This window comes from Ictidomys tridecemlineatus, chromosome 5 (genome assembly GCF_052094955.1).
Source record: "Ictidomys tridecemlineatus isolate mIctTri1 chromosome 5, mIctTri1.hap1, whole genome shotgun sequence".
Lineage (NCBI taxonomy): Eukaryota > Metazoa > Chordata > Mammalia > Rodentia > Sciuridae > Ictidomys > Ictidomys tridecemlineatus.
Window position 1 is genome coordinate 4,886,543 of NC_135481.1, and position 15,680 is coordinate 4,902,222.

At 42.6% G+C, this 15,680-nt stretch overlaps 1 protein-coding gene across 6 annotated transcripts in view; it reads right to left on the reverse strand.

Annotated features, from left to right (window-relative positions):
- Window positions 1-472: 472 nt before the first annotated feature.
- Herc2 (HECT and RLD domain containing E3 ubiquitin protein ligase 2) overlaps window positions 473-15,680 on the reverse strand; it is a 202,151-nt gene continuing 186,943 nt past the window's right edge. For all 6 annotated transcript variants that reach the window (XM_078049112.1, XM_078049114.1, XM_078049113.1 and 3 more), the window contains 10 exons: window positions 13,379-13,566; window positions 12,776-12,973; window positions 10,111-10,194; window positions 6,601-6,742; window positions 6,219-6,413; window positions 5,269-5,381; window positions 4,448-4,638; window positions 3,095-3,200; window positions 2,560-2,772; window positions 473-1,469 (listed from right to left, as the gene is read on the reverse strand). In XM_078049112.1, coding sequence (XP_077905238.1) covers window positions 1,197-1,469; window positions 2,560-2,772; window positions 3,095-3,200; window positions 4,448-4,638; window positions 5,269-5,381; window positions 6,219-6,413; window positions 6,601-6,742; window positions 10,111-10,194; window positions 12,776-12,973; window positions 13,379-13,566 — 1,703 coding nt within the window. In that variant the 3' untranslated portion in view covers window positions 473-1,196. The remainder of the gene's footprint in view (window positions 1,470-2,559; window positions 2,773-3,094; window positions 3,201-4,447; window positions 4,639-5,268; window positions 5,382-6,218; window positions 6,414-6,600; window positions 6,743-10,110; window positions 10,195-12,775; window positions 12,974-13,378; window positions 13,567-15,680) is intronic.

Genomic DNA, 15,680 nt, shown 5'->3' on the forward strand with positions numbered 1-15,680 from the left:
CTTATGCCAGTGCCAAACATTCTATCCCTCAATAGAGAAATCTCAACATGAAATACAAACTTTTGTATCAACCAACACCAGTGACTTCAAGTTCTAGTGCACCAGACCCACTCCTATTCTCTGTCCTTACCTTTGCAGAGAGTTTCCCAAACATAAGCAGCTCAAACCCAATTCCATAGCCAACTAGTCCAGGGACATCCCTGGCCCAAGGCAATGGGAACAGGAACAAGGACTGTGAAGATGGCCAGAGCTGGGCAGGAGATCAAGGGAAAGAACACTGAAGGCTCCAGGACCCCGTGGCCACAAACACCAACTCTTCTCCTTAGAACCTTCTCCTGATGATTACTTCTCTGTCATGGAGTCTAAACTAAGACTGGCATAGCTTAACCACTAATGTATCGAAGATTAATTTGTGTTTTGGTTGTAGCACATCCAGTGCTAGTCTAACTGGTTAAGAAAGCTCAGCCTACAATTTTGTGACAGATGTTTTATTTATAGGGAATTAAAATTTCGGCATATATATGACACAAACATTATATAGTACACTTGCCATGATAGAAGTTATGATACTGTTCACAGAAAGGCCTCAATTCAAATTACATAATGCATATACTAAAATGGTACACCTGGGGAGACAAGGAGAGAATCAAATGGCCTTTTTGTTTTTCATTTTTGTTTAAATAACCTCTGGATGCATTCAAGTAATACTGATAATAACGTTCAAAAAGCTTTTAATAAACAAATTTGGAGTAAAATTAGTTGAAATATTTATAATACGTTTAATTATTACACAATATTTTCAATATACAATCAAGACGATGCACGACACTTGAAAGAAAAAAAATCTATTGCACCCACAAGTAAAAAGGCTTTATTCATTTTTGGGATGCTGCAATTCAGTATTTATATAAACATGTACACACTTTAGTAAACACAGAGTCCTATGTGTAATGCAGCATTATGGGTGAGAAGACACTTTAAGTCTCAAAAATGATGTTAAGTGTCCACATAGTGTTCCACGTGCACAGGCTGATTTTCCCATCATTATTCCATTTATTATTCTGATCACGGGTGGTCAGTCACTCCGCCTCCCTCCCACACATTTTGAGGACACACTAGATATTCCGCAATCTAAACAGCAGCACTCTGCTTTGTTTGTTCAGTCTTCTGTTGCTACCTGATTGCATTCCTCCATTTTAGTGTCCTGTTAAATAATCTTGCGTAGAATCTGAAGCAAATGAATCTACATCCTCGTTATCTGAGTCATCAGTGCTGTCATCAGCAGCTGGCTCTCCTGTGAGGGCTATGCGAGCATAATCATCTGTGTCTATGGATTTGCAAAAGTGGATAGCGTATTTCAGCTTCTCCTCCAGCACCTGCTTACAGGAATACCTGGGCAACTTCAGCAAAAAGAAACAGGTGTAGGATTCAGGAAGGAAGTGGTCAGGGGGGTTGTATTTATCCAGGACCTGTTGATGACAAATATTAAATTATCAGAGACTACATACAAGGATAGATAAAATTACAAATCGATTTTTGTGTTCATTAAATTCCTGACTCTCACAAAAATCATCAGTTTTTGGCTAAGAATAACAAAGTACCAGGAAATAAAGAATCTAGCCAATTTTAGAAATAAAAGGGAACAATTCATTCCTAGGACTTGTAAAAAAGAAAAATGCCAATTAGTTATTGTAATGATTACTTTTTACCAGTCAATCCCTAGAAGAGAGATGTAGAATGTCTCATCTCTGCTGGCACAGATAAGACTCCTTCCTGCTGGCACAGGACCAGGAGTTAGACCCAATACTCATCCACTTAGGGAAAAAGCCATCTGCCCAATTTGGCCACTAAAGACTGACACTAGAAAGCAGCAAGAATTATGGACAAAATGTAGGAATAACCTACTTTTTTGAGAGAAAAACTATACATGCTCTCAAAAATTTCCTTGAAGAGTAGATATGTTCCCAGCCCAGGTTAGGATGTGTTTGGGGAGAAGCCATCCCTAATTCTTCCAAGCATGCCAGGGATAGAGGAACCCTCCACAGGGCCCAGTCCTCTAAAGTTGTTACTACCAGAATCTCAGGACAGAGAGGGGAGTGTTAGGTCTTTCCTCCTCAGTGGCCAGAAGTCAGGTTGAGCTTTTTTCCTACCATTATCCTGCTGAGGTAGAACCTAAAGTAAAACTCTCATTCTCAATCTGAGGAGCAGTCTCATTTTTCTCAGTTAGTAGCATGTTGCTTAATGATTCACCTAATTTAACCAGATAATTAAACAAATGCTTTACATAACATGTGTGTTCAAAAACTAGAATATGCTGACATAACAGCAGTATATACTATACTGGTGATGGCCAGACACATTTCTTAAGACCAGTAATGGTAAAGTAAAGGTAAATGTGATGATAAAATTTTGATCCTTCAAATGAGTGAAGTTGGATATACACTTGTTTCTATGAAAACACAAGAGACCATTTTTCAGTCTACTGTGGGATTATGTGCAAGGGGCACGACACTTCAACTGACACCAGCCCAATACCCATTAACTCAGAGACAAGCCCACCTGGATGACGAAGTCTCTGCCCCGGAAGTCAGCAATGGTCCTGGGCAGCCTAGTCCGGCCCCACACAAAGCGAAGGAAGAGGGAGCGTTCTGTGTTAGAGAAAGACTCCATCACTTCCCAGAACCACTGAATCAGGGATGCAGAGGGCTCGATTCCTTTATATGTTGCCACAGACTTCAAAAGATGCAGTGGGATGTCTGGGCTGCCACAAACCTGCCAAAGAACACTCCATCAGGGCTGGTTGACTTTCAGTAAGAATCTGTCATTCTTTTTGCTTTATTTAGGCTTGCTTTTGGGGTGAGGGAAAGTCCCAAGGGACCCAGGTAGATATGAACACAACCCTCCATTTCAACCTTGAATGGGGTGGGTGTTAAGAGGGGGACACACTGTGTGTTTTCACTACATTCAACACTCATGGACCTATCTTAGATTTCCAAATTCAAGGTCTTAAATAAGAAATGAACTAGTAATCCTGATGAGTGGGTCACTATGCAAAAGGCAGTTCTAGGGCAGCACCAGGCAGGGGCTGGCATACCATTGTCTCCAGTTCATATCCAGTAAACAGAGAAAGAAGGGGGACAGGCACAACTCGGGCCATCCCTTCCCGAACAGCAGCTACTTGCTCATCAAATTCATGGAGTCTGGAAGAAAAAACTCACTTTACACTTCTGTCTTTGGTGGCATTGACTTTGTTCTGCTGACACCAAGCCTTACCACACAGTACTATCACACACACCTCCTAGCTGATAAGGGCTGAGAGGAGCAACCTTGGGTGACAAATCCATGTGTGTTGCAAAACCAAAGAACACTCCATCAGGGCTGGTTGACACTTCAACACTTTTAGTAAGAATCTGTCATTCTTTCTGCTTTGCAAACCTAGTTACCACAGAGCTTCTCACAACACTAGTGTCTCTAATTGGTACAGAATTAAGTAACCCATTAGGTCCCAAGTTTTCAATTCTGCAAATATTTCAATGAAATGGATACAGGTGTATTATAATAAGTTGGAAATCAATCTAGAGTTTATTACATGATGTATTATTAATAAAATCATTAATAATATTATCATAATCACTCACCTGTTACTTTTCTCAAAAGAATAGAACTCTAAAACATAAATATTTATTTCAAAATTACCATAAGTGGCATATTATTTACTCAGTTTGTTTTTACATTTGTCTCATAAATGAGCTAAGTTACAGGCACTCCAAAACACAATTCTCAAATTCATAAGAAACCTAAGGAACTGGAATCAGACACTGTAGGTCCAATAGCAATATGCAACGCTGGAGCAGACACTGCGTAACCCTAGAGCAGACTGTGGGATTACAACTTGTGACTGCAGTCAAAGCTCCAAGGTAGATGTGACACTCACCAGGACTATCCCCAACCAGAGTGCAGCAAGCAAAGCCAACCGACATGCAGGAAGCAGTGAAAGGTGCTGTGGTGTCACTGACCTACTACCACACCCCACCTGAGCTGTGGCATCCAAGGCTGCACGCACTTAGGCCTGGGGGATGCTGCTCTATCACAAAGAGCTCCAGACCTAACGCTATCCCTGCAGAGCTGACATAGAAAGCACTGAGGGGGACAAACAGGCCTGAAGGGCCCTGTGGGGGCAGTCCCCTAAACAGACAGATTGTATCTACCTCAGTATTCTAGTTAGAGCCAGAAAACTCAGACTAGAATAGGAACTAATCTGATCCTGGTCACAAAATAAGCTTCATGACCACAGATCAGTAATAGCTGGAGCCAGTCCCATTAACATTTTGCTCTATGTGACACCTTTATGTGAAAAAAAAAAAAAAAGTAGATATCTAACCAACCATTTCCTGCTACTTTTGCTATTTTAGCAAGTCAAAGTAAGTGAGGACAGATGACCACAAACCTGTAGTTTATTGCCAGCCGGACATATTCTGCACGGTTGTCCAGGGTGATATGTGTGTACTTAGAGCTCAGCTGGATATCCTGGCCACTGGCGCTTGGCACCGTGAAAGGTAGACTCATGGCTTCAAACTCCTCTGAGGTGGCTTCATTGTCACGGATATACATGAGCCCAGGAATAAAATCTTTATCAACCTTTTGAGGAGAAAGAGCCCACATGTTGAATCAGGCTTGTTCCTGTAACAAACTCCAATATTCCCAAGCACACTGTCACAGCAGACCTTAGTGTGTATCTCAGGGTGTATCTCGAAGGTTGCAAGCATATCACATGTACCAAGAAACAAAAGGAAGACATAACAAGAAAGTACTTCACCCAAGAAGCTAATCAAATTCATCATTCAACAAAGTTCTTAAAATTAACTGCTGAGAAAATAACAGAAACTGGTGGGTGACAGATTATTCCCTGTGCAGTGGCATGAAAGACTGGGCAGCAAAGGGGAAAGCCTGGCTATGGCTGCTTGCATCAGGCAATCCCTCCCCAGTCTGAGGCACTGCCCAGTCACCCAGAAGCTCAGCTTTTGCACAAGAAAAAGACAGTGGGTTTTCTTATCTGACATGACCATAGGTTGCAAAGCACTACAAAAGAGATGGTAAATCAAGGTCTACAAGCAAACAAGCCTCACATCCACACACCTTTGTGACTAGAAGGTAGTCATTGGCCAGTGGCCTCAGTGACCCTGGAGTGTGAATGAGGCCAGACCCCCAAAACAGGCTATGCCTTATAACAAGATCCCAGGGAACCCCCACACAGCCCAGGTGAGTCACCTCACTGAGGTCTGCAATGGTGAGGCTCATTCCAGCCAGCTGCTTCCACACAGGCTCAGCGAGGTTGAGGCTCAGAGGACTCCCGGTTCGGATGGCAATGCCCAGTAATACTCCTGATTATTCAAAACACAAGAGACAGAAGATCCTTGAAATGGATGACAAAATTGCTTCTAGTTCACTCAAACATGCCATAGAGCACTGGCTCTGCACCAAGGCCCTAGTGCCCTCTAAATCAATATTATCCAAACTCACAGATCTAGGCCCACTCTCAAAATCATGTTCCCTACTCTAACTCCATTATTTCCTTCTGTTCCTAGAAGATGAATTTCTTACTCTGTATTCTTTCCACACACAGGTCTAAGCCAGACTGAGGCCAGTTCCTATTCCTTTGATGGCAAAGCAAAGAGCTGAAGGTTCTCCAAGAAGATGGGTGTTCTACCAGAGAACAGTGGTGTGACATTGAGGCTGGGAGCAATCTGCAAAGACCCTAACGGGTCAAGAGGGAGGGAATAGCCCATGCCAAGACCTCCCTCCCTACCCCATCTGATCCTAAATTTCAAATACATTTAGAATGAAGAAACACAGTTATTTCAGATCCTCTCAGTGTCAAACGCTGCTTCTAGCCCTTAGCATGCCACAGTGGACCACCAGGCTCTGTATGTCCATATCTGTGCATGGATTGGCTATAGCTTCTGAAGTCAGCACTACCAAGCCCTGAATGCTGGGCACAGAACTAAGAACAGCACCTTGTTCACTCCCATAACTTTGGCAAAACACACAATAAACATTAAAAATCCTTTTCACGGGTAAAGCTCTCAAAAGTTAAATATTAACTAATTTAAATATTTAAAACATCTACTGTCTCTTCCAAGACTGAGTAGATACTAAACTAATTTAAAGGTGAACATAAACTTGACCTTGCAGTATCACAGACAACTGAGAAGACCCACCCAGGAAGCGGAACATGCTGCTGTGCACAGGCGCCCGAGCAGCCGGATTGAATAGGTAGCAGTCTCGGTTGGCCCCAGACTCATCCCTCCCATTGGGTGTCACGATCAGAAGGGGAGTGAGTCCGTTCTGCAGCTCTTCACAGATCTCAGCTATGGACTCACTGTAGCCACCACCACAGTCATCCACAGATTCACCTGGTGGGAAAAGAGAACCAGCAATGTGCAGGCTGCCTCCTCCCACCCTTCATGAAGAGCACCGGGCAAGCAACCACTGGAGCACCCTGCATCCCACATGCATGTGCCCTCTGCCGACAGTCCCAGTAAGCTCAAGGTCTACCCCTCAGGAAAGCCACACATTCTCCAGCATATGACAACTTCTCACCCACAAATTTGACTTTCCAGACACGGTGAGGAAGGAGAAGGCTGTCAGGACTGAAGGAACTCATCTTAGCACACATCTGTCCAAAGACGGACTTGGTGCCATCAGGACCAGCTAACCCACCTTTACTCCTGGAGCGCTTGACCTAGAAAGAAGAAAGTAAGAAAACATGAAACAGCTGCTCAGCAATGTGCACACAGCCTGGCATGCACCTGTGGAGAACACTGGGCCCTCAGGCTTCTCACCGACTCTACCCGTTACTACTCTGTTTGCTGAAGGACAATCTGCTCTCCCTGATCCTAGCCCACTGCCTATGTAGCCTCCTCTTGCATCTGTAAACCTCTGGACAATTACTGCCTGAAGAGCCAGCATGAGCAGAGCCCACAGGGATCGCACGCATGCCTCATAGCCACTGTGAGTACCTGGCAAATAATCAAAGCAAATCCTTGGGGAAACAGAAAGAATTGACAAGCACCTCGCTCCTCCTAAGCCCTCACCACAGCTCCAAGATTGACTCATTTTCCTCATCTCCATACCCCAAACCCTCGGAGGACCTCAGAGACCTACCTCTATGGCTCCTCATCCTGATGCAGTGTGTAAGGAGGCAGCATATGTCTCCTGTCATGGGTGCTGTGCAAACAGACTATCCAGGACGCTTTACTCTGTACATCCAAGGCCATCACCCCCTCACCCTACTCAGCAGGTCATCAGTGATGTGTATGGCAGCCCCCAGGATTGGTGGTCTGAACAAATATACCTTCCAACAATGACACATGGTATCACTATTCCTTCACAGATCCTCATGCTTTGTAACTTCAGTTACACCATACTATTGAACTATACTGCCACGACCTCCATGGAACAAGGTGCCACCCAAAGCTGTCCTAGGACAGATTCCCAGTACTCAAAGATTCATGCCAAGAGGCTCTCAAGAGCAAGACCAGACACATTACCTCAACCAGAATAATACCTCCCCCGCCTCTCATCCACCCACTGTACTGATCCCAAGTCCAATCCTGAATCACTGAGTCACCCTCACATGTACAATCACTGTGCATGCACACAGTTGTCATCCTAAGCTAAGATTTGAACAGATCAAATGATGCTGGTGTTCTCAGTTTCCCTTAGAGTTGTCAACCCAGGCTATAATTCACAATCATCTGGGAAGCTCAGTCTGAGATGATGACAGCATGAAAAGATGAATTAAAAATGGTCACTGGAATGAATTTTCATGCTGACTCCCAGAAAAACCCTTGTCATCTTTAACCACTTCAAGTTAGTTCTAGGTCCAATTTGAACAGCTAATTCTCCTTACAGCACAAATAATCACAATCAAGACTAAAAACAAAAGTGACACTGAAAGTAATAGTTTCCTGTAGAATGAACTTTCGTCTGAGCCACATACTCAACTAAATGTCCACAAATGCTATTTCTTTTAAATTTCACCGCAATTCTTTAAGGTATTCATTATCCTCACAGGAGACTGAACTACATAAAGGAATGTGTCCACAATGTTACAACTATCAAATGAGTGGTGAGATAGGGTCTAGCTTCCAGTTCAACCACTGTGCTGCCTCCCCTGACTGACAGTACCAACTAGCAGAGACCTTCAGGAAATAATGGCCATGTTAACAGTTTCAACACTGAAAGGAGATAAATATGCATATGCACAGTGTTTTCTCTGGTCAGATGATTTTAACTGTCTTTAATCTGAATTTTCTAAATGTTCAGAAATGGCATGTATTAATTCTATAATAAATTTTAAAGTAATTAAAATTTTTAATGGACACTGATTTTCAGGTTTTCCTGTTATAAAACTAAATCATATTCATAACAAACAAAAACTCTCTAGGATGACAAACTGCATGCCAGCATCTCTGGAATACTTCCCACAGATAAATGTGAGTTTCCCTCCTCCATTTCCCCACAGGAGGCTGGTACTGGGCAACATCACCAACAGCTGTGATAGTTAGGGCAGGAGAACCACGCAGCCATTGTGCTGGTATCCTGTGTTCACCTTAGATGCACTGCATATTTTCCCCATGCTCTAATTTTGGTTGAAAAACAATTCTATTTTCACATTTATGGAGAACTTTCTAGCCTCGGAAGGAGTTTGCCCCAAACTGCAAGCACCTGTCTGGTGGCTGGGAGCTATAGCTGTACCTGAGCAGTCCCCAGGCATCAGTCCATATTATGCATAGTAGAGCTGAAGGGTGTTACCTGCCTTTATAAAAATACCTACTATAAATTTGTTTGCCATCTACCCATGAGTTATACATTTCTGAAGCATAGATATATAAAGACACATAGCAAAGAGGTATTCTTGAAAAATCTAAGAGGACAGAAACAGGGTGTCTAACCTGGGTTCCATACACCTACATTCAGAGTCCCTGACCCCAAGGAGCCTGTGTGTGGTCCTGAGACAAGTATAAGCTGGATGGTGTCAGCCACCAAATTTTCTTAACTTATGAACTTAGTATTCATGTCCTAATGATGCAGAGCAAACCAAAATGATCATCCAAGGTGGGGAAATAAAAGCTTTTTTATGAACTTAATTAAACAACCCATTTATTTGTGGAATTGACTGACTGACCTACAGCTTAGCATTAGATACTCTGACGTTAGTGGAAAGACCAGTTCTACAAATATGGTCACATGTGTTGTCCCAACAAAGGACAAGTTTGATGTCTTAATTCAAAATGCCCCCAAGTACAACTCTGAAAAAATCTTTAGTCATGTAATCAACATCAGGGTAAAAATCATGTGTTAATACAAAGGTTCAGGAACAAAGATTTTGTTCTTCATGGCTGTTTCAGATCCAAGAGATGAGGCCAATTTCATTTGCATATTAAATGTCAAGTGCTGCACACTATCATAATCAGTGACCAGGATTCTCTTTATTTTGAATTTTTTTAAAACTAAGTTTATGCACATTTGGCAGCAGCATAAATTAAAAACTGGACTGCTTTTATTTCTTAAAAGTGTTAATGGGCTGGGTTTGTGGCTCAGTAGTAGAACACTTGCCTGGCACATGTGAAGCATGGGTACGACCCTCAATACCACATTAAAAAAACTCCCAGAGCCAGGTGAGATTGACAGAAATGAGAATTGTTACTACTTACAACTGGACATTTGCATCAAGGGCCTTTGACCTGTTCTACTTCTTTGAGCTTAACTTGTGATGGTAACTAGAGACACAGTTTAGATAGCCCTGTTTGCTGATTTTTACTTTCTTCTTTTTTACTTCATCTTCTTTGTGCTTTTGGATTATCTGAAATAATTTCACTTTTGCTATAAAGGATAACATTTATATTCCTATTTGGTAGCCTCAGCATCAAAATATCATATATAGAAAGTGCCAAAAAGGAGGCACCTGTTCAAGCCCAGGCACAAGGATGTCAAGCGTCAAGCTACAAGCACTCTTGTCCTCACTCAGGCTGAAGGGACACCCCTTGCACCCACGAAAGCATCACTTCTAACACCTTCAGATTGAGTTAACAATCTCCATGTTACCTGGATTCGGTTCAGCTCTACAACAGGACCATGTTGACGATCTCGCACCATAGTTGCTTGCACCACCTTTCGGAAAGCAGCCTCCTAACACATGGCAAACAGACAGAATTTAAAATAGGAAACAGCATCACCCAGAGAGAAAGTAAATCATATCTGCTTAAAATCTTCTGTTCCAGCAAGTCAGACTTCCTTAAGAATAGTATACTGCCAACTTCTTTCTTGGATTGTGAGGGAACAGCTTGGCATTGCTGCACACAGGGTTACACAGCAGGCAAGCAAGGCCAACAGCTGGGCAAACAGGAATAGCCCTCAGGAAGAGTTGGGCACAGAGCAGAAGGCAGGAACCTGGCAAGCTCCTGCCCTGACTCAGGTAAGAAGGCCAAAGCTTCCCTGCCAAACAGCAAGTCCAGTAGTAGCAACCTGGTGTTAAACCACTAACTATGCCACAAAGCAGTGATAGGTAAAGGACCCCCATGAATTTAGCCAGGCCTGGGGTGGGGCATAGGGAGACAGAACAGGAAGTGAAGTATGCTGTGAGTATGCACTGAAGGAAACCTGAGTGCCCGGGGCAAACACTGACAGGACAGCTCATGCAGCACAGTGGGCTTGGCTTGAGTCTCACAAAGGAGGAAGGCAAGCTGGCCATGTCCATATAGGCAGGGTGCAGGAAGAGAGCACAGTTGTGCCAAAAGAAGGAAGGAAGGGGACTTGGGGGACAGTCAAATAGACAAGATCATTCAGGTGGGGGGTCCTGGCCCTCTTTGCCATGTGGAAGACAGTGCCATCGTACACCGTGAGGGGCACTGTAGGAGCACAGGGGGCCCCTAGCAGATCCAATCCCTAAAGGTAGAAGGTGGGGTCATAAGTGGCCCCAGGAGACAATCAGACATAGGAAGAGATCCAAAGAGGTGTTGGGGAAGCATCCCTCTCCAGGGAAGCATCCTGCTCTCCTGTGTGTCCCAAACACACCCGGGGCAGTTCCTCCTTCTGGGAGTATTCCCCTGCTTTGAATCACCCACTGCCACCCATTCCTTCTGTATCACCATCTTTGCTGCCTTGAATGGGAGAAAGTAAGACCTCCTACCTCTCCACAGTCTATGACAACACCACCTCAAACCTTTCCAGGGTAGGCCACTCACATGTTCCCTCCCACTGCTACTGCCTCAGCATAGGAGCCTGGGTGCCATTGCCTGTGCTGCTCCCACTCACTCTGACCTCAGCTGGGAACCTGCTGCAGGACATTCACTCTAGGGGACACTCACTATCCCATGTGGGGATGTCCTGTCTCTCGCTTTTCTTCCCTTCCAATGAGGAAGGGCTTTTCTCCTATTAACTTTGAGGGTTAAAACAAAGTAAAGGGGAAAGTAATCATTTTTGCTACTTTTTATTGCTAAAAAGTGGTTGAAATTCAAGTTTCATATCAATTTTACCTGTCACAAATTTCTTCCTGCTCACATCAACAGACAGAAGATCTTACCCTTCATCACAACCCTTACCACTCAGCACCTTCAGGTACACATGAAACTACAGTGCATGCACCCATCTTGTTCAGCAGAAATTGTTCTGGCCAAGTGGAAACAAAGCCAACCCTAAACAAATAATCTGTTTGGAGAAGAACTCTAAAACAACTGAATTTTATTATACTTCAGAATAGATCACGCCCTTTGATAAAATATATATATATATATATAAATCAAAGAATCACAGACTCTTCAGGATTAGAGGGATGCTCAACTCACCTATGCTTACACAACAATTCCCTAACTATATAATAAAGAGCCCCTTCTAGATATCTCATCAAGTTGCTTGTCAGAAACTTGACAACTTCCAGAATGGGGACCCTTTAACCTCTGAATCAGGCATTCCATTTTTTCTTTTTTTTTTTTTTTTTTTTTGGTACTGGGGATTGAACCCAGAGGCTCTTAACCACTGAGCCACATCCCTATCCCTTTTTATTTTTTTAATTTTGAGACAGGGTCTCACTAAGTTGCTGAGACTGGCTTTGAACTTGCAATCCTCCTACCTCAGTTGGTTTAAAAGTGTGTGTTTGGGCATTCCATTTCTAGGAATCTCTAATCATTAAAAATGTCAAGGGATCAAAACCTTCCTGGACACTTTCAGATACCCTCATTCCTGATTTTACTCTTTCCTATTCAATGACCATTCAGCAAAGAATCTCTACCTTACAGATTCCAGCACAAAGTGGCTATCTACACAAAGTGGCTATCGAAGCTATCTGATCTTCTATGCGCCCTCTGCTGGATGTCCCTGAGAGAAGAGATTACCTCATTATTTCTGTTTCCTGTGTCAATGGGGATAGGAAACCTCAAGGCCCAACAGGCAGAGAATCAACACACCAACAAAGGATCAGTTGTATGAACCCGACACTACCATCCAGAGAGTGAGGGGGAGGAAGAGATTCTAAGGGGAAAATACAACTATACTATTTTGAGTACACACTTCAAATGAAATGAATCTGGTTTCTCATTGATACATTCTAATGTAATGTAACCCAAAACACAGGTTGGCGCATAGTGGACACTTTGGGAACACTTGCTGAATGAGCTGAATTCTATAGTCAACATTCCCAGCTTAGGGAATTTTGTTGAGTTAAATTTATTGAAGATATCAGTATCACTTATGCCACAGATTTCTACAAAAGTACCTTTCCCTGGGATATTAGGATCCCTCGTAGTGTGTCAAACCCAACAGAAGGCCCAAGTCCAGTTTCGTCAAGTGAGCCCTCCAGGTCAAACATGGGAATGCAGGGGCAGAAGAGCTCTGAGATGTGATGCAGCAGAAGCAGTCGATTTCTCAGGGCAATTATGGGAATCTCCTGCAAATGATTGTATTCCATGGGGACCTAAAAACATTGAGACTGTGTTAAGTCAACTTAGATGTCAAAGACACAGAAAAGCCACAGTTTATAAAAGAATTCTGAAAATCCACCCCCTTCTAAAAAAAAGAAGCACTGTGATTTGAGTTTAGTTTGCAAAACCTCACTGTGTTACTTCTAGAATAATATACTATATTTACTAAGAAACATGTGAGGCATGTACTATCAGAATCATTTCAAGTACTTTATAAAATAAAGGCAACATGTTGATGGGTTTTAAAATCACTAATTTGCAACATTATGAATTATCTCTGTAAATATGTGGTTCTGCAAGTATGAAGCATGTGTGGCTGCACATGCATGACCCAATATATGGGTGGTAACTGTCACAACATGATCACCTCCTTACCCACCTACCCAAGCAGCACTGACCTGTGCAGGGAGCTTGCCAGCACTGGCAGGCTTGCTGGTCGACCAGGCAAGTGTGTGCGCTGAGCCGCAGGCCACACGGTTGACCTTCTTACCCTGAAGGGCAGCTACCAACCGAGGTCTCTGAATGGCATTTGTTGTTCCATCTCCTAGTTGTCCCTCATCATTGTCACCCCATGTATAAACTTCACCTAAATGAAGTAAATTTACAGTAAGAAGTTGGATGCCATGACCAGTGAATGCACAACTGCCAATGTCTTCCCATCACATTGTCAGCTTTCGCTGCCCTTCATTTCACTGTTGATGGTCACCTCTCTGAATATCAACTTCACATGTGACCTAGATATGAACACACTCTAGTCATGTATCCCAAGAGGCAAGCATACTTCCTGAGACTCTCCATAGTCTCCGATGTCAACATGTGTTTTCTGAGGCATACAAGACTGTGGTCTTAAAAGATCCAATATCATGGGTTCATTAGTTCACAAAAGTAGTAAGTGTGGCTGCACATGCATGATCCAATATATGGATGGTTACTCTATACTGAACAATAACTGTAGCAGTTCTCAATCTGAACAAATTACATTAAACAGATGGTAATAACCCTGATAACCCAAAGGGCTCTTCCATGTAAAATGGAATAGGGAGGCTGGGATTATGGCTCAGTGGGGAAGCACTTGCCTAGCATGTGTGAGGCACTAGGTTTGATCCTCAAATAAAATAAAAACAAATAAATAAAATAAAGGTATTGTGCTCATCTACAACTAAAAAAACATTTTTTAAAAAAATAAGAGAGGGGAAAGTCAGTTTTTAGGAGAACAAAATCCATATGTTAAAATAACTTTCAATAGTTACTCAGATCCTGGACAGAAGAGTCATCATCATGCATGAGAATCATTATTCTTTTCAGTTTACCATGTTGGACCCCAATCATGAACACTACCATAAAAATATTCTAAGGATAAGATCCCTGGTGACCTGGACAGAAATGAGGTTTATGTTCTGAGGAGACTTGTCAAATCCACAAAGCCTCCTCGGGTTGTCATGCAGCTGAAGGCAGCACTCTATAAGGAGTGGTGCCTATGCCATTGACAGCAATGTGCTTGTGTGCTGCCCCTTCCCATCTCAATACTTCAGTCTAAAGCCACTTGGTGGGTGTCCAAGCCCGACAAGGTGAGGAGAATGTTCCTCACAGTCACAAAGAACAGGTGTAAGGGTTATCAAGTTTGAAGGTGAGGAGGCTTCCACACAAGGGAGTAGCCGGGTGGAGGTCAGCTTGATGTATTTACATGTGGAGATGCCCAGAATGAGGTGAAGGGACACAAAAAGGAGTAACCAAACCATTATACTTGGGATAATGGAACTAGATTTATTACCAAAAGAGGAAGAAACATAAATGTGAAAAGAGAAACTAGAAAAAACTGATGGTCCTGAATGGATACTAGGGTAAACTCATGGTTTTCAACATACATGTATAAATACAGAAATAAACACAAAATAATTTACACACACAATAACAATAAGCACACTTATCACCTGGATCTTCTCAATACTTTCTTTCTCCTCTAAAGACACCAGGGCTCCTTGGGAGAAATGGCCAACTCTAGCTGTGGGTCAGAGAGCGTACAGGATGAGGCTAGACTATCATGCTACACCAGAGGAAGAGTATACTCAAAGATAGAGACAAGTTGGATAGAGATAAAGCCAGCCAAATAAGGCACAATTTGAGCACCATATAATTATAATAGGTTATATATATCCTAGTGGATAAATCAGGAAACTGAGTCTTACGGGGATATAAATACATGAGTAAACTAAAAGTTGGATGAAAAAAGGAATATATAAATAGATTCAGAATACTCTGCCCAAATATCTAATAACTACAAAAGATGTTCATGATGGAAAGTCTGGCAGACACTATTAACTTAAGCAACTGGTTGAAATTAGTATCACTGGTGACAGCACAAAGAGAAACTGTAAGTCACCTGAAAGGATGAATTAAGAAGATGAAAAATACACAACTTGAAGCTACTGAAGAAAAATCGTATAAGCCCAAATTGAAAATAAGCTACAAATTAGCCTTCCAAAGTGTAAAGGTTCAAAAAGCTCAGCAAGATTGAGGAAGCATTAGAGTACGATGCCAGGGACAACTGAGGAAGTGTCACAGAAGACAGATGATATGAAGGTGACAGCGCACTATAACACATGATGTACTGTGAACAGGAATAAGTACCAGGTGGAATAAGGACAAGGATGGATATTCTGGCTGGACAGCCATGTTGAGATCATGTGACACGATGTCCCT